The sequence below is a fragment of the Onychomys torridus genome, chromosome 6 (genome assembly GCF_903995425.1).
Source record: "Onychomys torridus chromosome 6, mOncTor1.1, whole genome shotgun sequence".
Lineage (NCBI taxonomy): Eukaryota > Metazoa > Chordata > Mammalia > Rodentia > Cricetidae > Onychomys > Onychomys torridus.
Window position 1 is genome coordinate 106,657,918 of NC_050448.1, and position 21,774 is coordinate 106,679,691.

The following is a 21,774-nucleotide window of genomic DNA, read 5'->3' on the forward strand; positions in this document are numbered from 1 at the left end:
GTTTCTCAGGGTCGGTGCAGTTCACCTGCCAGGGATCTTCAGCGTTGTTGCCCTTTCCACCCAGCTCGCCATAAGCCAGAAAGCGGTCTGGGTTCCGTCTGAGCAGAGGGGTGTTAAGTCGGACTGGAGAGCCGACGTAGTGCTTGGGGTGTTGTAGGCTCTGCGCTGTCAGCCCTCTGCGGTACTGGCCACATGGCAGGGCACCGGCCTCCACATCTGTAAGAGAGACTTGCTGGCTCCCTCTGAAGCCCAGGGCTTGGCAATTGCTGCTTTGATTGTGGGGGGGGGGGGGGGGTGTCTCAGTGGGTGGAGCCCCGTCCCTTGCCAGCAGGCAGCCCAGCCCCTCTGCAGACCCTGGCAAGTCTCCCATCTCTGGAGCTTGGTGCCAGTGGTTTCTTCAAAAGAATCTTGACTTGACCCGTTTGATATATGTAAAACGCCACCCTCAGGACCCCATTTCTGCCATGGGGCATAAGAGTTGGTCCACCCTGGTGCCTGTGGATTTCAACAGGGTGGCCCGGGGGCAGTCAAGGATCCTCCCCGCCCCTTTAAATAACAGTTCCCCAACAGGAATGCAACCTGGGGTGGGAAGATGCCATGCAGGGGACCTCTGAAGACAGCCAACTTGTCGGGGCTGGGGGTTGGGGGGGGGGGGAGGGGTTTGTAAGGCAACAGATTGGTGAATAGAGACAGCCAAAGCATGAGTATGTAGGGGAAAAAAAAAATGACTGTGAGGAGACAGAGAGAGTCTGTCCAGGTCAGTTATGTCTTGTCCATGAGAAACATGGTGCTCTAGGCAGCCATGCTTGCCTTGACTATTCTGTTATTACTGAGCCCAACTCAATAAGGGAGGACCGAGCCTTGGAGCATCCTTCATGCGGAGGACCTGCTGGGTCCATGCCCACCCAGGCTTCAGTCCCCTTCCTCTCTCACTGGAAAGGCAAGGCCTTCCGTAGCTCTTTGGCCCACCTCTGTGTGAAGGACTGAACCGTGCTCAGTTGATAATAACGGTTTGCAACCCAACAGGGTATTCCTCCGCAAAATAGGGCAAGGTTGGCTTCTCAGAGTGGGAATTTAAACTCTTTGGAGATTTCACATGAACGTGTTCTGCTGCTTTCTTACCGTTTTCTTGGTTTGTTTTATTTCTCAGTAGCTGCTCGGGGATAGAGTTGCTTCACAGTTTGGCCCAGGTGTTTGTGGGGACAGCTTGCCCTCCCCCATGCACCCCCTTGTTCTCCCCCACGCTCCATGCACAGAAGACTGCTCCCCACCCGCCTCAGAACTGCTTGCGGCAGGTGCCCTCTCCCGCTCCAAACCACGCACTCCTGTGGGAAGCACTTGGTCACCCAGGCTGTGTTTTGACTTCTCAAACGGCCACAGCTTCCTTTCCTTTTCAGTGGAAGTGTCAGGGAGCCCACCACGTAGAATTAATCTTTGGGGGAAACGTTCTCCTTGTAAGGAGGACATACCAACAAGAAGCTCAGGGGGCTGGGTTCGTCTGAGGCTGTCACAGGCTCCAGATGGGACACAGAACTCTGCCCCTCTGCCTCAAGTTCAAAGCGATGGAGACCTGTGCTCGAACAACCATCATACCCTTGCTTGCCTCTGTCTCCTCTTGTTACAGTGTTTCATTTTAGCCTTCAATCACTGTGAAATCTCAGGTCATTAAAACTTCGGGGACTAGGGGTTCTTTGTTTTGAGAAACAGTTATTTTAAGTCACTGGCAGAGTGTTCGTTCTAGGCTAACACTCAATGTCTTCCTTGCTGTGGAGGGCATCACCTTAAGAACATGCGTGAAAAGTGGAGGCAGGCGCTTCCACCCCGGGACTGTAAGAGTGGACAGCACGTGCTGGGGGTGTTGGGCTTGTCCTGTGGGAGTTAGCAGCATGCTGGCTGTTTGGAATGTTCTAGTCCTGTGTAGAATCCCGCAGGGGCTCCCTACAGTGAACTAAAACCAGCTAATACTTCAGCATGACGGGCCCTCCCCTGGTCTGGCTCTTGCTCACCTCTCCAACTCACATCTAGATCATTCCTCCTCCTGATGTTTCCCTCAGACATGGCTTTGTCTGTCAGTTTGTTTAACCCAAACCCAACACTTGAAAAACACACCATGTCATAACTCTGCACATACACAGACAGGGCCAAGTAAAAATTCAGCTTTCTGTACCTACCCTGGGATATATTTGAGGGTCTTTTGGCTAGTGTCCAGCAATCCATTTTGGCCCACGTGACCTTGAGAAAGTGGATCGTTTCAATGCATAGGTGAGACGTCGCTGCCTGCAACAGAAGGCACGGTCTTTAAAGGCCCGGGGCAAGTTCATATTAATAGCGTTTCATTTGTTCCTTCTTGAGGTGGCAAAAGAAACTCATTCCCAACGTGCAAAGCCAAGGCGGCGACCCCAGGCCCTCTTCTGGAGATGGAAGCTTGTTGAAAACCCACACTGTCTCCACAGCTTGCCCGGCTGACCCCAAGGAGCACTGACAGCATCTTTACCCTGAGGTTACTGCTAGAGACGCTGACCCACAGAGACAGTCACTGCCAGCCCTCCCTCCTGTCTCCTGCAAGCGCTGACTTCCAAAAGCAAGCTGAAACCGGTTGTTTCTGAAAAAAAAAAAAAAAAAAAAAAAAAAAAAAAAAGCCCATGAGAATGCTAGCAGGCCCTGCCCACCGAGCGGCGTCGCTTCTGGTCTCTGTGTGCACTTGTCCTCTGTGCAGACCTATCACCCTTCAGCAAGGACAGTCAGTACCTTGGCCGTGTTCGCCTTGTGATGCGCACACGGAGTCAGGGACCGGAGTCAGGCATCAGCATCCTGGCGTGAGAATTTCAGAAGACCCCCGTTCCCGTCTTCATTTGCCTATCTTCCTCAAGTTTTTATTTAACAGTACAAAAGGATCAAGCTTGTGTTTGCTTTTTTTTTTTTAACTCGAATTTTTAAATTTACTTTTTTTTGTAATTTTTATTTTCCTTGTATATTTTGCTAGCTCTGAGCTTTTTAAATGAAATTCATGGGTCTGGAAGAGTTTGGAATAAAAACAAGATGAAAAGAAGCCTTCTGTTCTGCTGAGCTCTCTTGTCCAGTGAGTGGCTTCTCTGTGACACATGGTGGCCTCTGTCCTGTGAAGTGTCTGATAGAACTGAACACTTACCAAACCCAGTCTCGTTGTTAGCGACTGGCAGCCTATCTCACTTAATTTTCCGATTTTTTTTTTTTATAATGACAAACTTTAACACATACTTTGAGCAAACCCCTTTGCAGTGGATTTTCTTTTTCACTCTTGTAAAAAGCCCAGCACTTGAATTGTTATTACTTTCAATGGTCTGTATTTGTATCTGTTTTTATTAGCCAATTAGCGGGGATTTATGCCAGTTGTTAAATGAGCGTTGATGTATCTGTTATTTTGAAATGGCAAGGCACAGCCTTTGCCCCCGACTGTCATCTGAACGCCTGTCTCTCCAGTTTGAGTTAACGTGCTGAGCATTTTTTAAAAGAAGCTTTGTAATAAAACATTTTTTAAAAAGTGTCCTTTTATTAAGAATAAAGTTGCTGATAATTGAGAGTTGGCGATGAACTGAAGCCCGCGGGGGCAAAGGACAACCCCTGCCTCCCATGCCCGAAGACCCCATGCCTGGAGTCTCATCTCCTTTGCCAGGCACGGACAGTAAACAGGGTCAGGAAGGGAGTCACCAGAGCCATGTGGTGGTGGGCTTCTCCTTGCTCACCACAGGCCCCATGAGGACTCCAGCCTTGGTGGAGTGAGGCTCATAGCCAGTGAACGCTGTCAGAGCTCACTGGATTTCAGCCTGAGCTCCCCAAATCCTGGAGCCCATGAGGTGAAGGTCAGCAGCACCATCCATCCCCTCAGAGTCTAATTTTTTTTCAGTGATTGCCCACCATTTTCCCATCAGCCCTTGCTACACTGCTACACGTTGCTACCTGACTTGGCAGAAACTCCATACATTAACATGTCGCTCTTTCATGCCCTTTCACCTTTTGAGTTTGCTGGAGATCCCCTGGTGATCACTGGCGAACTGAAATCCCTGAAATTCCAGTTCTTTCCAGCCGGGGGTACAGCTGGGGAACAGCTGCCTCCCAGGCTTGTAATAAGCCTCCCCGTACTGCACTTGCAGATCACCATTAAATCACCCCTCCGGTTTCTCCTCTCCGGGCTAAGTAATCCCAATTCCTCAAGGCTTGCTTTCATCATCAGTCCTTTAATCATTTTCATTCCTATCCTCTGGAACACTTCCAATTTCTCTTCATTTAGTCCTAAACTTGAACCAGGGAACAAAGTATTATGTTCTGGGGTCCTACTTGTTAGAGAGGTTTCCTATTGGGCCCTTCATTCTGGGATCGTCTCCTTACCATACATGAGTCAAGACACTCCCTCCCATTCTGTCACCATGATACTTGGGGAGTAAACTAGGAAAGAAGACTAGACTCTTCTGCAGGAAGAGGATGGAATCTTCCCCCTGGCTGGGAAGTAACACGTTCATCAAGGACACAGCCATTCTGCCAAACTGCTGGCTGGAGGCATTTGCGCTAGGGAAGAAGAACCAGGCATTCCCCTGCTCCAAGAGAGAGAGATCAAAGAGAGTGCCTATGGCTCAGAGACCCTTCTGGTCCCTCCTGTTTGATCATAAAGTGATGTGGCTCCCTGACCGGCCACTAGCACAAAGCTCAGCCTTTCTGGGAGCTGAGCCCAGCCTGAGGTCACGGTTGGCACACTTAGCCTTCCAAAGGGGTGTTTCCTTCCTGTTTTGGTTGGTTTGGTTGTCAGGGCTACTGGCAATACTTACCTGTCCAGTTGGGAGGGGCCTCCCAACGGATTCCTGTCTAAGACTATCCTAATGTAATCATTTTCTTCTGTGGTTGGTCTAAGGCTGCAACAATGTAGAAGCTAATGCTGAGCAGCAGTAACAAGACGTTTGTGTGGCTTTACTTAGGAGAAGGAATAAGATGATGGATAATCCCAACACGAGGGGGGGACTTTGAATTTCACAGCACATAACAATGCTGGAACATGCTTCCCACGCCATTTCTACCACAGGAAGAGACTTTGTACAAAAGAGCGAATATGAAATTAGCGATAGTTAAACATGGGACCCCCAATGGACATCACCATTCCAGATGCCAGGGAGTTTTAAAGCTGCCCCATGCAACCTCCCACCTGTGATCATGAACTGCTTCCAAGTAGGAATTGGGAGTAGCTGGGTTTCTTAGTACCACTAGAAGAATGGCGTTCTAAATTCCTGCAGTTATGATAATGATGTCGTTGGTTTTCCTGGGTATCATTTGAGAAGCTGCTGTTTTAACTCATGCCCATGTTTAATGGAAAAACTTCATCTTCCTCAGAGAGAATAGAGAAAAAGAGGGTATAACCATGTGTAACATGACATAAATAATACAAAACTTTATAAGCTCAAGAGCCCAAGTGAAAAAAAAAGCTACTTATTTTTCTTTACTGAAGAAACGATGCTCTGTATTCATTATCAGGTGCTGTGGGTCACAGTGAAGGTGTATTAAGTAATCAGCCAGGCATGTTAACTCACACCTACAAATCTCAGCACTAAGGGCAGAGCAGAGTGGTGACTGAACCCCTAGTAGCTACAAAACAGGTCATGAATGGACTTGCCCTTGGATTATAATTCATTAAAAAATGTTTTGGTACATTGTTAAAAAAAAAAAAAAAAAGTCTTGTCTGTATACTGTCTGTATAGCGTGTAGCCCTAAAACACTGGTGTGCAGTCATGTTCAGGGAAGTGTTGAAGGGGCTGTTTTGAACTCAAGATCAGTAAAGAACTTAGATGGCAGGGGTGGGGCAGGGGGAGTTGATATATTTTCACCCACACTGGTGTGTGTGTGTGTTCATTAACTCTCAACACCTTCTGTCTCTCATTTAAAAATGTATTTTGCATGTGTGAGCACGGGTGTGTGTGTGCCACCAGACTGTGGGGAGGCCAGAGGACAACTTGTAAAAGCTTTTGCCTTCCATCACGTGGATCCTGGGGATTGAAGGGTCACTAGGTTTGGCAGCCTTTACCCACTGAGCCATCTTGTGGGGCCTCATAGATTTTTTTTAGGCAGGGTCTTACTCTGTACCCGCAAGCTGGCCTCAAACTCATGATCCTCCTGCCTCCACCTCCCCAATTACAGATGAAATATTTTTGCTGAATCTAGCTTGAAATGTTAATAGCTAAATTAATTTATCTCCATATTAGATGTGTGGGAGAAATTGGCAGAAAACATATGGGACAGATGGAAATAAGAATAGTGCATATGAGTAACAGATGTGGCCACATGTCATCTGGAGCGTCTCTTTGCAGTCACAGCAGAATCAGTGGAGTAGACGTATTTTCTACCTTTGTCCCAGAATCTGAAGTCAGTGGCATTGCTGATCTATATTTTATGCTATGTTTTCTCCATGAAAAAGGTATATAAGGCAACTGAAATAAAGCCCTACAAATGGGCCTAGTTGCTGCTGTCACAGGCCTTTAATGTTTTTATTATTATTATTTTATGAGTTTTTGAAAATATGAGTGTAAGTCTTTTGCTGGCACGTATGTATGTATACACCATGTGTGTGCCTGGTGCCCTCAAAAGTCAGAACAGGGGATCAGAACTCCTGGAACTGGAGTTACAGATGGCTGTGAACCACCATGTTGGTGCCGGGAACCAACACTCTTACCACTGTGCCATCTCTCCAGCACTATAGGCCTTCCCTTCAAGTTTTCTCTGTTTAAAAAGACATGGTGCTGGAGAGGTAGCTGACAGTGCTACATCTTACAGGCAACAGGAAGTGCTCTGAGACACGGGACATGGCTTGAGCATATATGAGACCTCAAAGCCCGCCTCTGCAGTGACACACTTCCTCCAACAAGACCACACCTCTTAACAGTGTCACTCCCTTTGGGGGCTATTTTCTTTCAAACCACAGGTTCCCAGGTCTTGCCCAACCTGTATACCTCATAAGACAAGGTCTCTGTGGAATTCCTTTGGGGAGCTTAACAAAGTCCAGAGATAACTTGTGAATGAACTTATTTTTCTTGACACTTGCTGGCATCTGGCACACATAAGCTATACCTGTGGCTTTCCTCAGGTTCCAGTTAGCTGGGGCTGTCTGTCCCTCAGTTTCTAGCCTAGAGAACTTACACTTACTAGATGGCCCTTGCAAAAGCTACTTTGCTCTTACTCTCCATGGGGCACTTGGCAGCTGCAACTATATTTAAAGATTTTTTTAAAAAATTAATCCTGAATATGTGTGGATTTATACCTATGCATGACCAGTGGAGGCTAGTAGATCACATCCCCTGGAGCCTGAGTTACAGGCAGTTGTGAGTAGCCTGACATGGGTGCTGGGGACCAACATGGGTCCTCTGCAAGAGTACATGCTCTTAAACTACTGAGCCATCTCTCAGCCCTCACTTTTAACCTCAAACAATTTCTCACAATGACTCTTAATTCATATTCCCATATTCTGTTTCTCTCTCTTCCTCCCTCTCCCTCCCTCTCTCTCTCCCTCCCTCCCTTTCATAGAATAGCTTCTCAGATTGGATGATGAGATCTTCAGCCAGTAGAGGTGTGGGATGTCAGGTGTTACCAGAAACTGTGGTACACAGAGTCGCAGGGGAGGAGGAAGTCACTAATTGCAGATCCCATCTGTGGGCAGTGTTGCCTCCTCTGACCTCCACATCTGGGATTCCTTTGATTTTAATGCAGGGGTGCCAAGCATTGCTCTTCCAGCAAAACCATCTCCAGCACAAGTGTACCCACTCAAGATGTAGAATATTATTCGAAGGGGTGTTACTTCTGATTATGTTGCATTTGTTTAACTCTGTGAATCTGTGTTACTGTACCTGTGTAAAACATCCGATGGTCTGATAAAGAACTGGCCAATAGCAAGGCAGGAGAAAGGACAGGCAGGGCTGGCAGGCAGAGAGGCTATATAGAAGGAGAAATCTGGGAAGAGGGAGGGGAGAGCTAGGATCCAGAGAAGGAGGAGGACTCCAGGGGCCAGCCACCCAGCTACACATCAAACCACAGAGTAAGAGTAAGATTTATAGAAGTAAGAGAACGGGAAAAGCCCAGAGGGAAAAGGTAGACAAGATAACTTAAGTTAAGGAAAGCTGGCAAGAAATTAAGACAAGCTAAGGCCAGGCAATCACAATTAAATATAAGCCTCTGTGTGTGATTTATTTGGGAGCTGGGTGGTGGGCTCCCTGCCCCCCCCAAAAAAGAGTAAAAAACAACCAAGAGTTAAGAAAGGGCACACAAGCCAGGGGTGCTGGTTCTCAGCAGTCTCAGCAACTCAGGAGGCAAAGGCAGGAAGCCCACCAAAGTTCAAGGTTGTCCTTATCTACGTAGTAGGATGGAGGCCAGCCAGGGCTACGCAGGAAGACCCCGTCTCAGAAACAAGTAAATCAAACGTTGCAAGTGCTAACAAACTTCCCTGAGGCCTGTGACTTGCAGGCATGACTTCAGTGATCCACCACAAGGCCATGTGCCAAAGAGCAGCTGGCCTTCCGAGGAGGTGGCTGTGTCTATCAACTAACGTCTCTACCTGCAATGGAGACCGTGACACTGGGCAACGGCTTCCCTTCTCTGTCTTCTTTGGTCCTACTGTAAGTCGGTTGGTAGAGGGAAGAGTTTTTCTGCAGCCTGCCTCCCCACGGCTTAAGATGGAAGTTGAAGGCTCTGGAAACCAATGGATCCTCGATGAGGCAGAAAAGTTCATTCACCCAAACCTCCCTTAGGTAGAAAACTCAGTTTCGAAAGTGCCTTCTGGTTTTAGAGACTCCCAGTTTGGCTTAACTTCTCTACCTGGTAATTCTGAGTCAATGGTCGTTTCTGAGAGGCCCACAAGGCAGTTAGTGGAGTTTTTCCCTAATAACGCCTGTTCACCTGGGAACAGGCATGCTTTTGGTAGGACGTTCCAGTATGGCACCTACAGAAATGAGGTTGAGACATCTTATGAAGACTGGAGACAGCATCCCCACAATTGCTGAGGACCCTAAAGGCTTGCAACACCCCTGACCTGACAGGGTATTTCTTCCAAGGTAGGCTTCTGTGTTTCAGGAGTTATAGTGTCAAATCCTCCTAAGATGAGCCAGTATCAGCCCGAGTTAGAACAGACACCCAGGGAAATCCTCCGTCCTTCCCTTGCCTACTGGGGACTCACTCCCACACTTCTGACCCCATGAAACCCTTAGCAGCTCATCCAGTGTTATTTGAAAATACAATATGGGAGTCGGGGATGAAGAGATCATTAGGTATTAAGAGCAATGGCTTTTCTTGCAAAATACCAGTTTGATTCCGAGTACCAACATGGTGGCTCACAGCCATCTGTAAATCCACATGCAGGGTAATAACGCCCTCTTCCTGCTTCTGCAGGCACAGCACACAAGCAGTGCAAAGACACATGCAGGTAAAACCCAAACACATGAAATACGTTGACATCTTTTTAGAGATATAAAACCACAGCACAATAGCATAAGGTTCATGCACTACCTCCTTTCCATGGACGTCTAGACCTTCGAGAAAACCTCAGCCTTTCCCCGGGGGTCTAAAACCATCTAGTCTACTGCTTATATAAAAACTGTAACAACTTACCTAAATGACAGCCACTCCTCCAGCACGCCACACTCTGCCACATCACTGACCCACCAGCTCTCGGAAGACTTGGAAAGCCCCTCCCCGGTAGCTGTGAGAATGGAATGTGGGCTGGTAGCTGATGCTCAGGCCTGTTCCCAGACCGCAGCTCATTTCTCTAAGTATAAAGTACTCAAGGCTGTGGTAACCCCACGGCTTCCTCTCCAGCTAGCCTCTGCACTCCACAAGACATGTGGCATCCTTCAGCTTGAGATCTGAGCATCAGTATCCCCAAGGACAGGTTCCAACACTGTGTCCATCTTACACACACACACACACACACACACACACACACACACACACACACACACATTTTATATATATATCTCCAGACAAGAACCTCTCCAGGCTACTCAGGCAAAGAAAGGTGCTGAAGACCACAACCCAGCTGGCTCCTTCCAAAGCCCAAGGCATGAAGGGAACTGCCAATCCCACAGCAGCTGCAGCTGGGGGGTAGAAAGAAAACATAGTGCTAGAACCCCCGACAATGTTCTGTCTTCAGTGGTTAAACCTTGTCTGGTCATCTCAGCAAGGTAGTAAGGAAAAAAGAGACAAAATGGATGGAGAAAAACTAATCCCTGTGATTGTGAAACTTTGAGACCAACTGAGAAAAACAGAACACAACCAAATGGATCCTTTCCAAGTGTGGATTGAGAGTCCGGTGACCAGGTGACCAGGTCTGAGGATATAACTCAGTTGGCAAGGTGCCTGCCTGGCACACAGGACGTCCTGGGTTTGATCCCCAGCACTCAAAGGTGGAGGCAGCTGGATCAGTTGTTCAAAGTCACCCCGGGCTCCATAGCAAGTGTGAGACCGGCGTGGGACACGTGAGGTCCTATCTCCTGGTTGGGGGATGGGAGAGAGAGCACAGCAATGATTCCATTGTCCAGGCATTTCCAGATTACTATTTATGTTGCTAACAAGAAAATTAGTCTCATGGAATTATAGCCACACCTTGTATTTTTTAATAGACACTGTTACTTAGGTTGAAATGTTAAGGGGATTAAAATTAAGGTGGGACAAGACAAAAGCCAAGTCATGTGGATGAACCGCTTAACGCACCAAGAAGAAAAGCATGGCCAGTGTGTGCTGGTGTGTAAGCCATGGCTCACACACTGGTTTTACCTTCTCAGGTGATGAACAGCTCGATTGTAAGTGAGTTTCCGAAAGCTGGCATTAGCCAAACTTAACTACCTGGCAGAATTCAGTGGCAAATCCCTTCATAACATGTTTTGAGTCGCTTTGTAGGGCATAGGCTCTGGCTATGTGGCCCATCTCTATTTCAAACTCACAATCCTCCTGCCTCTACCTTCCAAGTGCAGGGATTACGGGCACGTGCCACCCCACACTTGACTAACACCAGCATTTCTCAGTGTCAACACACTTGCTTCCACATGACCTCCTGCCACATCAGTCAACGGTTCCCTAGAAACAGACCTCAAACTCAGTGTCAGCAAGTGAAGCAATGTTTCCCTTTAGTCGCTGTTATTAACAATAACAATAAATCTTACGGACATTAAAGAGCCATAGGTTTTTGTTCTGTAACTTGTTTTCAAAATAATCAAAGAATTTCCTTTGAAATTTGCACTTCTATTAGAGGAATTAACATGAAGGAGAATGGGAGGAACTTTTTTTTTTTTTTTTTTTTTTAAATGTAAACCCTGCTCTAAAAGGTTCTGCTGCCATTAGGCAGCAACTTTAGAAGCTGAGGACCAGGCTCATCCCCAAAAGCTAGGTAAGAAAGCACAAGGGGTGGGAATCTTACTAAGATTTGATTTTCAAGCAGATTGCAGAAATCCTGACTATGGGACCTTCCTTCCCACCTGGGGTCACAGAGCCATGGACGGGGACAGGAGACCATTGCCCAAGTGCCAACTTGAAGAAGAAGAAAAGGTTCCAGATCCCTCCCTAGGCAGTCCCCTAGAACATAATGTATAGCAAAGATACTATAAAATGGCAAAGGAGTGCAGAGGCTGAGCCTCCTGAACATCTGGCAAGATCAAAGGGCATTTTCAAATGCCATCCAGAAACATTATTGTGTGCCCCGCCCCCAAAGACGGTTGTACCACTGAGTTCTCTGTCTTTCCTGAAACTTAGTGGTTAAGAAACAGCTAGGCCATTTTCAGGATGAGTGCCCACATCCTCTGTAGACTCTGGTTAGAGGGTGACAAACTGAAGCCTGTAGGCCAGGGGTCACAGCAACGGTCAAGAGCTAGCCTGAGAAGAAGCAGGGCAGTGAGGTCACAGGTGACCCAGAAACAGGAGCAGGGGGAGGGGATGAGAACAGCATTAGCCAGGTTCTAGTGTGTTGGTATGCACAAACGCATATATGCTTGCATTTTCTCACTTTATGACATACTCAGAGCATTTTTAATTAATTCCCTCTTAGCAATCACAAAACAGAAAAAACTAATTCAAAAATATCCTGATAGAACTATGATCTGAGATTCCAAATACGTCCACCTGTTTTGGGGAACGTACTGTCTGAAAGTTTACATGCAAGATTTCCAGATTGATTCTTTTGTACTTATCATCAAAAATCTAGATCTAATCTGGATTCTGCTGCTAACGATCTGGTGACCTTAGACACATCACTTAAGCCCTGTGCTGATGAAGCCACTGGACCTCAGGGCTTCTGATGTCTTTCCAGCCCACACTCTATCATGGAAGACACTCTGTCAACCCAATGATTAAAAGACTCTTATGTTATTTTACTTTGTTGGCAAAGGAGAAACAGATGCTCTTAAAAACCACTCTTTGTGCCCTTATTTCTGTTTTCTGGTAAGAAACGTGGAAGAGCCAGACATGGGCCAGGGTCACACAAACACCCTCCCCCACTCCTCCCACGCCGTCATCAGCCAGAGGTCAGAGAAGGTGGGACCGTTTGTATAATTACTTAAGCATTTTATGATTTTAAGTTAGATAAGTTTATTTATTTCCACTCCCATTTTTACAGAGTAAAAGACTGCATTTTAGGAGAGTCAATCCATAGGCACTTTGTAGCATTGATTTCTCATGAAAAACTGAGAGAGACGAGCAGTGATGGTGAAGATTTGAATGGCCACGAAGATGGGCCTTTTCCCAGACACCAAGTTCCCAGGGACTCGCCCACCACTCCAGGAGCCCTGTCCTGGTGAGAGGGAAGCAAAGGCAGATGCCCAGAATGTGGGCTAAGGCTTGAGGATGAGGGCTACAGGCAAGGCCCTTAGATGTGCCTATGGGCACGACAGCGCCTAACCCCTGGGTTCAACACCGACAAACATGGCATACTCATTTTCAGAAGACCCGAGTGAGTGAGTCTAAGCAATGCTTTTACCAAAAAACAGCACGGTTCAGAAAAGAGATGCTTGCTCCAAGGCACAGAAAAACACACAGAGGAGAACAGACTAAGGCAGAGAATTAGATCTCAGTGGAATAACCTTATTTCTGCAACTAGTCAAAAGATTACTTCAGAGAGACTGCAAGGGCGGGCAGCCATGGCAAGCCTTGCAGCCATCACCCACAGTGCGCTCATTCTTGCCCCAGGGCTGGCTCGGGGTGCTGCTTGCTGAGGGACCCTTGAAGCATCACTTGTACTTGTAAAATCCTTCTCCAGTCTTCTTGCCCAGCTTCTTCTGGGCCACCAGATTATTCATGGAAGGACTGGGCTGAAACAGGGGGTTCGCTGGGTCCATTTCATGCCACCCTGTTGTGAGGAAGGACAAAGGCTCTCTTTGGTTTTGGTATTATTCTCAGGGCATGCCTGGGGCACAGGACCCATGCAGACCACCATGGCAGAGACCTAAGGCCAGCTTGGCTGGTACAGCCAACACTGACCCTAAAGTGGACATGCCACTATCTGCCTGGGCTGCTAGAAGCCTAGCTCCATGCAGGGCGCCTTGGTACCCAGGACTTCCTGCAAACCAAGGCAAATGCCCAACAGCACAAATAGACTCTCCCACTAACTGGCTAGATTCCCAAGTGGGACAGTTGGCTTTCCAGATCCATATTAAATCCTGGATTGCTCCCACTGGTCTTCTGCAGTCTCATACAGTTTCAAATTTCATATGTCAACTAAGACCCTTCTCCTCCCCAGTATATAAAAGGTTTTGGTGAAATGCTGGAGTAGGATGCTACGTTCGAATTCAGAAGTTCATCCAGTTCAATAATATTTTTTACGCTGTCCTCAAAACCACTACCCTCTAAAAACTGTCGAACAGCTTGATCTCAGTGGAGGTAACAAATCAGCTCATGACAGCATGGCACAGTGGACCGCTGTCAACGTCCTGACTTCCGCTCTGCACTGTGGTTATTTAAGAGACCCCTGTTGGGGGGGAACTGAAGGGCGCATAGGACCTGAGTTATACTAGAAATGCCCATGATCGATAATTACATCCAAATGGAAGATTAAAAACAGTTGCCCTGCTAAGCGACAACGGGCCATCTGTGTGGATCGCGAGCATGCCGCTCTGGCTGAACTCACTTTGTTCCCCCCAAGGCTGAGGATTCCCAGGGTGGCAGTGTGGAAAACGGTGGAACCTTCTTCTAGAGGTGGGGCCTGAGAAGGCACTCGGGACTCTACCCACACAAGTGGACTTATAATTTTCTCAGGAGTGGGTCAAATCTAGTGATAGATCACTTCTTGAGTGGACAATTACAAACCAGGGCCATCCCATACCCACACCATAGACCTTTCTGCACACAGCTGTTTTGCTTTTTAGCCTCCGCCATGTTGTGACACATCCAGGACTATCTTGTCACTTGGAACATCTCAAGCAGTCAGGAACAGGAGCCACATGACTCTTTTTTTTTTCCTTTAAAAGTCTCCTACTTTGGGCACTTGGTTATAGCAACACCAAACAGATCCGGTAAGACAGGACATTGAACGTCTTAAAATTCCTTGTCATTTTTTCTTAATTGACATTATAATTTATGGTCCTAGAAGACTAGTTCAAGCCAGTTTTTAAAAAGGAAGAAAAAGTTTTAATTCCTACCATCCAAGATGAACTTCGTAGTATCCAGCCCAACGTAGTCAAGAAGCTCAAAAGGACCCATGGGGTACCCAGCTCCCAACTTCATGGCGGTGTCAATGTCCTCCTTGGACGCGTCCCCTGCAGAACAAAGGGCAATCAAGTCACCACCACCATCCTCAGCTCTCCCACCCCTGGGTCAGTTCTAACATCACTAGAATTGTCTCAACAACCCACATGCACATTCAGAAAACATCCAGAAGTTCAGGCTCCTGGGGTGGGTAAGATTTCTGAATCAGATCACCTGTCACAGAGGCTACAAGCTTTTCAAACCAACTGCAGCCGATGAGGAGACCACTAGACCCTGCTGCCCAGGTCACAGAGTGAGCAGCCCTGCCCTGGGAACACTGGCTCCCTAACAGCGTGGGATTTCCCAAGTCCAGAGTCATTCACAAAAATGTCATTTGATACTGGAGGTTTCTTTCATAAATGTGCTTCAAAATACACAAATGCATGCATACACATATATACAAACATACATACACACATGCACACATACAAACTCACACATACACACATGCTTAGCTTTCTATTTATGTGTTACATGTGTATTTTTTTTAAACTTCGTTTTACAAATAAGCATTCTGCTGGGCCTGTGTTCACACAGTGAAGGTAACCGAAGTTAGAACCATGACACACTACTTGTTCTGCATCACTGAGAGCAGTTTTCAAAATCATGTTAAGTTGGTAGAAGTGTTTAGGTGCTTATCTACAATGCCAAGTTCCTTCCCATTATTCTAAGAGACATAATAGCTCCCCAGTGTGCCTCTGAATCTGGAACTGGTCTGTGTCTAGAGTTCAGTGGCCTGTCCTCGGATATGGGTTGATTTAATAACTTCAGGTAAGGTGGAACCACTGAGGTGTGCTGGGTAGCAGAGGATGAGGGTTCTGGGCTTTTCCTTTAGAATTCTCCCAATACTGTCCTGCCAGTGGGCCAGTAGATGCCTCTACAGAGAACAACCATGCATCCTGCCTCCAAAATCAGAACTGGGAACCACCTGCATTACATGGCTATCTATCTAGAAGTTTGTTTCAAAGCATAAAGTAGTGGCCAATAATAGCAGGGCTGAAGGAAGTGCTAAAAAGTGTATTCCATACCTAAGAATGTCAGGCACCACTACTGGGACCCCCTTCCTCAACAGTAAATACTTCCAAGTCATAAGACCATGTTTTTCAAAAACACATAAAGCACAAAAATAATGCCAGAGGGAGTCAGTGCGAACTAATGTGATTATAATACCAGGCACGGTGGCACATGCCTGTAATCCAGGCAGTTGGGAAGTTGAGGAAAGAGAATAGTGAGTTCCAGGCCAGCATGGACCACATAGTGGGATCCTATAAACACACACAGAGATATAGACAGACAGACAGACAGACAGACAGACACACACACACACACACACACACACACACACACACACACGAGCATGAAAAAAAACCCACTCAATTATTTTCTTTGAGTGATATTAGTACTTTGTATAATCCTAGTAAGAGTTGGCTCAGGGGTTAAGAGAAATCCTTGCTCTTGCCCAGGACCCAGGTTCAATTCCCAGAACCCACTTGACAGTTGAAAAGCATCTGTAACTCCAGGCCCAGGGGATCTGACACCTTCATCTGACCTCTGTGGGCAACAGGTACACACATGGTGTACAGGCATACATGTGGGCAAAACACTCAAACACTTAAAAAAAAAAAAAAACTTTAACAAATTAGAACTAGAGGCCTCTGAGAAATCGCACTTTGAATTTTATATAGTAAAGAAGCAAACATAGTCCTACACATATGAGTCTCGTCAGGTGGTCTCACACAGTCCATTCTCTCATGGATCCCATGGCAGGGTGGGGAATCAAACCCAGGGTCTCAGGCATGCCAAACAGTCATTGTACCAGTGAGCTCTAATCCCCAGCCCTGCTTTGCTCCGCATTTGTATCCATTACCTGCCAGGCACTAGATACTTTCAGAGAGACAGCGGCAGAGCAAGGTGCGGTAATGGAGGAGGAGAAGGAGCCAATTCCACATCGCAGCATCTGAACCAGCTCCACAGCCACCCCTCCACCCGAGGCCCAGGCTCTGAAGGATGCAGAGATTCTCAAAGGAGAGCTGGAAAAGCACCGTAGACAGACGCTACAGCGCATGCACAGAGGACACGAGCCGGCACATGTAGCAGGGATCTGACTCCACAGCTCACACATGCACTGTTCAGGATGAGGATACTGAGGCTTCCATGACGCTACAGCTGCCTCCAGATGCCAGAAGTAACACGCCCACAAGTTCCTGCCTCAGGACTCCTTCCTACAAGTTTTCCTATACCTTCAAGTCTCAGCCTCCTCCTCCTTCCTTCAGGCTTCTGTTCAGACAGTACCAATCAGCGCCTCCCCCTGCAGTGCATGAAACAGCAGCGGCCAGGACTGGGAGCCAGGGCACCTCATCCTGTATGCCTGCACAGCTGTCAGTCAGAGCCTTATCAATGCTCATGTATAGGCAGTGTCCCTTCAGAAGAATGCACATGCACCGGGGACAGACATCTAACAGCGTCTAACTCAACCTAAAGCCATTTCATCAAATTCAAGTCAAAGACTATGGGCCCTAAAAACAAGGCTATAATCCCCAATTCAGACCCTCACGTGAGGAATATTACTGTGTTTTCAAAATTACTGGAAGTACAAAGCACTGTTAAAATAAAAAATCAGTACACATCTACAAAATTAGCACAACTCTAAAAAATCCGTCTTAAGTAAATCAGTAAATAGTCAAAGAGAAAAAGAAAAGCAACATGTACACCATGTTGGCCAAGAGGGAGTCACACACGGCGTACTTTAGATCAGTAATTCCTAAACTCTTGTAGTGTCCAGTACTTGAATGAGAACCTGATGCTCCCTAGACACACAGAGCCACACAAAGCTCTGCTTCACTCTTTCTGGCTCCCATGAAGATGGGGCCCTTAACTCTACTCAGGATAATGAGGAGACGCTTCCTCAGAAACGCCCCCAAACCTGGGTGGCTGGAGGTCTGGGACTGGAGACTCTGACCTGCTGCCACTGCTGAGTCAGTCTCTGGCTCTCTGGCACCACCTGCCGGCCAGTCTCAACATTACCACTGAAGCCCTTACTCCAAGACCCAGCAAGGAGAGGCAGAGGGGCACTCCCTTGTTGCCTGCTGGCTGGATCCTCACTCCCTGTCTGGAGGGAGCGGTTAGGGATATGAAGATGAGGACTCTGTCCATGCCCCAGGAAAGAGGACAGCTGGAGAAGTCAGATGTGTCATGACACAGGGAAGGGAGAACCAAGGCGGCGGGGAAGGACACATTACACCCAGCTTGGACCTCAGGGACACCAGGTAGGGCTGTGTGAGAAAGATGGAGTAAGGTCTGAGGAGCTGATGGCAGATCTGGGGCGGGGGTGAGGGGGGAGACTTTGCAGTCACGGCTTGTATACAGGTTACCAGAGAACCGCTGTACTTGAGGCATGGGAAGGAGGGAAGGAGGTGGTGAGGACTTTTTAATGACTGATGAGGACTCGCTACAGTGACCAGAGGGTAAGTTCATGACATCCCCAGGCTATTACCATGAAACTCTCCTCAGAGAAGCTCCTCAGTACCCTTGCCACCCTGCTGGAGCTGAGAGGGAGGGATGACAGGGACTGCGGGCTCCCAGGTCTACACCGCTCTGCCCCTCCGAGTTGGGACACCACAACCACCCAGCCTCCACTAGTCTGAAGGAATGAGGCAATGGACAAACACACCACTGTGAAAGACACGGTAAAGGCCTACCACAGAAGGCGGTCAGAGGTCAGGGGTCAGAAACACAATGAGCCTCCATGAGGGTCTTTCTACCCAGGGTGTGAAAAGCACAGTGGGGCACTCCTGGCATATTGGTAGCTGCTCAGCCCTCTGAAGCCTCGCTGGAACCCTCTCCCAAACATTCCTCTACAAGCTTTCCCATCAAAACAGCAGTTGCCAACCTGCAGGGACACACACACACACACACACACACACACACACACACAGGTGCGTCAATAGCATGGGGCATAAAAATTCTCCCCAAAGGAGCTAGGAAACAAAGCCAGAGCACAGGCAGAGAGAGGCAAGGCCCCAGCAGGGAGCCCGGACAGAAAGAGGGAGCAGTGTCTCCTCCACTTCCTTGGAGACAGAACGCTTTCTCAGCAAGCACAGTGGAGGAGACAGGCCTAAGAAAGACATGTAGTGATCAGGGTAGCTGCCTGGCTGAACCTTATTGCAGTGGCCAGGCAGGAAGAGACAGGGCTGGGACAGAAGAGGAGCAGAGGTGTCAGGGAGGCATCCAAGGTGACAAATGGCAAGTATGGGTGGGAGGGTCTAGAGGCGTCAGTGGACACGTAGAGCTGTGGATAAAGTCCAGGGTCTAAGCACTCATAGGCATTGGCCAGGTGAGCGGCCAAAGGGACATTATAAGGGGCCTGGAGTTCGGACCACAGTGTGAAATGCTGCAAACCTGCACCCACATGACGCTTAGCAACTTCAGGACAGACAGATGTCCTGACACAGAATCCAGCTACAAGAGAGAGGCCACAGGACCAGCAATGGCAGTCTATCCAAAGACTAAAAGCAAACTGAAAGCATGTCCGGGAGCCAGGTCCTGCCTTTCTGGGTGCCACACAGAAGTGCCTAGTCAGGGCGAGGGGCAACAAGGTGAAGAAAATAGTTTTCAACCTTGCATCAGATACTTGGCATATGGGAGTGGTGTCAAAGATAGTGTGTTTCAGAGGGAAAAACCCCATGACAAGGTGCTACGTTCTGAAGCATTACATTTATTAGAGAAAGAAAACCCTCGAATGTCTTTCAAGGTAGGCCAAAATGCTACCTACTTTCTTTGAGGTGTAATTACGCACATTTGTTGAAGATAAACACAGAAGTGTTTGTTGGTTTGATCTTGCAGCAAAAGTAGGCACCGGCTTCCATAAAGCACGGAGGCAACTTTAATATTTAAAGCCCATTTTGAGGAGGCAAATGTGCTTTCATCTGCTGGAAAGAGCCCGTGTAAATGCTTTGTTTGGGAAACGGCATCCTTGAGAGTATTTGTACATGAAGTCACTCAAATGAAGGATCACACTTGAGTTTTATCCAGTTCCTACAACTTGCTGGTCTGGAGAGTAGATATCACACACTTTCCTCCTCAGAAACGGGAAAGAAGTCAGGCAGGGGCTGGGGGGTTGCATCCTCCTAGCCACAGACCACGTCCTGGGGCTTATGTTTCCACAGCAGGCCAAGTCACTCCTTGTCAACTACAAGAGGGACATTTTAGGCCCAGGAGATACGCAGCCTGTAAAAGTGTTCCAGGATGCCAGGCATGGTGGCTCACGCCTTTAATCCCAGCACTCGGGAGACAGAGGCAGGAGGATCTCTGTGAGTTCTAGGCCAGCCTGGTCCACAAAAGTGCTTGGCACGTAAGCCTGGAGATGTAAGTTTGATCCCCAGAATCTGCATAAAGTTAGGAGAGAACTGACCCCACAAAGTTGTCTTCTAGCCTCCACACATACACCATGACATGATACGTAGGTGTGCACGCACCACACACACACACACACACACACACACACACACACATTTTTAAGAGAAGGGGACATTTCAGGTCATTCGGGAGGTATAAAGAAGTGCTCCGTGACTTTTTTCAATAAGGACAATGTCCCCACCACATGCATGCCACTCATTTCCCATCTCCTGTCACAGTCACTAGCTTTCTCCGTTAAACAACTTTAAACAATTCCTAGTCTGGTTATTTTGCCATTAGTATCCTTTTGAAAGCAATAAATTCTTATTATTTGTAGTAGTTGCGTGTGTGTGTGTGTGTGTGTGTGTGTGTGTGTGTGTGTGTGTGAGATGCACGTGCAGAACATGCATCATGCATGCATGCATGTGTGCATGTATCCATGTGTGTATGCTCGAGTGTGTTACATGCATCATGCATGCATGTGCTGTGTATATGTGCATAGATGCATACGTGAGTGTGTGTGTGTGTGTATGTATGTATGTATGTGTGACATGCATCATGCATGTATGTGTGCACATGCTCAGAATAGGATTCCAGATTCCCTGGAGCTGGAGTTATGGGTGGTTGTGAGCTGCCCAACACTGATGCTGGAAATCGAGCAGCTTGGGCCCTTTGGAAGAGCAGTACACAGTCTTAACAGCTGAGTCATCTCTCCATCTCCCCGCAAACAGTAATTTTTTAACTAAAAGTGAAGATCCAGGGTCTGGATCTGTGCCATAGTTGCTGCTGCTGCAGCCTGGACCATCACAGAGGCTCACAGGGAGGGAGCTCTGGGACCCAGGGAACCCAGTGACTAAGGCACCAGGGCCAGGGAAAAGCTGAGCTCAATCCAGCAGAAGGAGAAAGCAGAAACTCCCTTCCCAGGCTCTGCACAGCCCAAGCCTCCCTGCACACAGGCTGAGATGTGAGGGCCTTAGCCGGGCCTGGGACAGCTACCTCGCTCATGTAGCCTGATGGCCTCTATGAGGTACGGCACCAAGAGACGGTTCACGATGAATCCAGGAGTGTCCTGTGGCAGGGAAGAGGAGACGGTGAGTGACTTCATGAGACTTGACTTCCTGTTTAGTACAGACCACTCCTTACCCTGGATGCCGCTGCCCACACTCCTGCTAGTCACGTCTTCAAAACGTGCTGTGAAGTTCCTTACTCTATCTCGTACGACGACATCCCCTCTTCTACCCTCCACTCCCCTCTCAGAAATCACTCCTCACATTCTTACACACTCCTCCGAAGAGTAGCATTCCCCAGGTTCCTGGAGCCTTCCCTGGGTCAGCTTGGTGTCTCAGAGCTAACCCGACTGCACACTTCACAAACCGACCATCACGGCAATAAGGTCCAAATGCCCTTTCATTTCAGCACGGCCGACAGCAAGGCCAGCACTGTCTCCTCAGGGCGGGGTTGTCCAACAGTGTAGTTTTACCAATGAAACCTGGGCTCCCCACTCTCAGGCTACACATAGGTGGCATGGGGTTTGGCTTAGTGGTCAGGTGTCTTAGCTTACAAACTCGCCCTTGCAGGACATGGAGAGGCCTGTGTCAATAGTGCCCATGGCTCACACTATTAGAAGTGTTCTAGTAGCATGTCCACATAAAA

General features: G+C 47.9%; 2 protein-coding genes across 5 annotated transcripts in view; one reads left to right on the forward strand and one right to left on the reverse strand.

Moving 5' to 3' along the window:
* Window positions 1-2,952, forward strand: part of Lef1 (lymphoid enhancer binding factor 1) — a 112,705-nt gene extending 109,753 nt beyond the window's left edge. For 2 of the 4 annotated variants that reach the window (XM_036191230.1, XM_036191232.1), the window contains exon 11: window positions 2,353-2,952. In XM_036191230.1, coding sequence (XP_036047123.1) covers window positions 2,353-2,432 — 80 coding nt within the window. In that variant the 3' untranslated portion in view covers window positions 2,433-2,952. The remainder of the gene's footprint in view (window positions 1-2,352) is intronic. The other 2 variants (XM_036191231.1, XM_036191233.1) reach the window with 1 other exon arrangement.
* A 9,589-nt stretch (window positions 2,953-12,541) lies between these two features.
* Window positions 12,542-21,774, reverse strand: part of Hadh (hydroxyacyl-CoA dehydrogenase) — a 42,163-nt gene continuing 32,930 nt past the window's right edge. The window contains exons 6-8 of the mRNA XM_036191576.1: window positions 21,118-21,190; window positions 14,622-14,738; window positions 12,542-13,333 (exon numbers count right to left, since the gene is read on the reverse strand). Of these exons, the coding sequence (XP_036047469.1) occupies window positions 13,215-13,333; window positions 14,622-14,738; window positions 21,118-21,190 (309 nt within the window). The 3' untranslated portion in view covers window positions 12,542-13,214. The remainder of the gene's footprint in view (window positions 13,334-14,621; window positions 14,739-21,117; window positions 21,191-21,774) is intronic.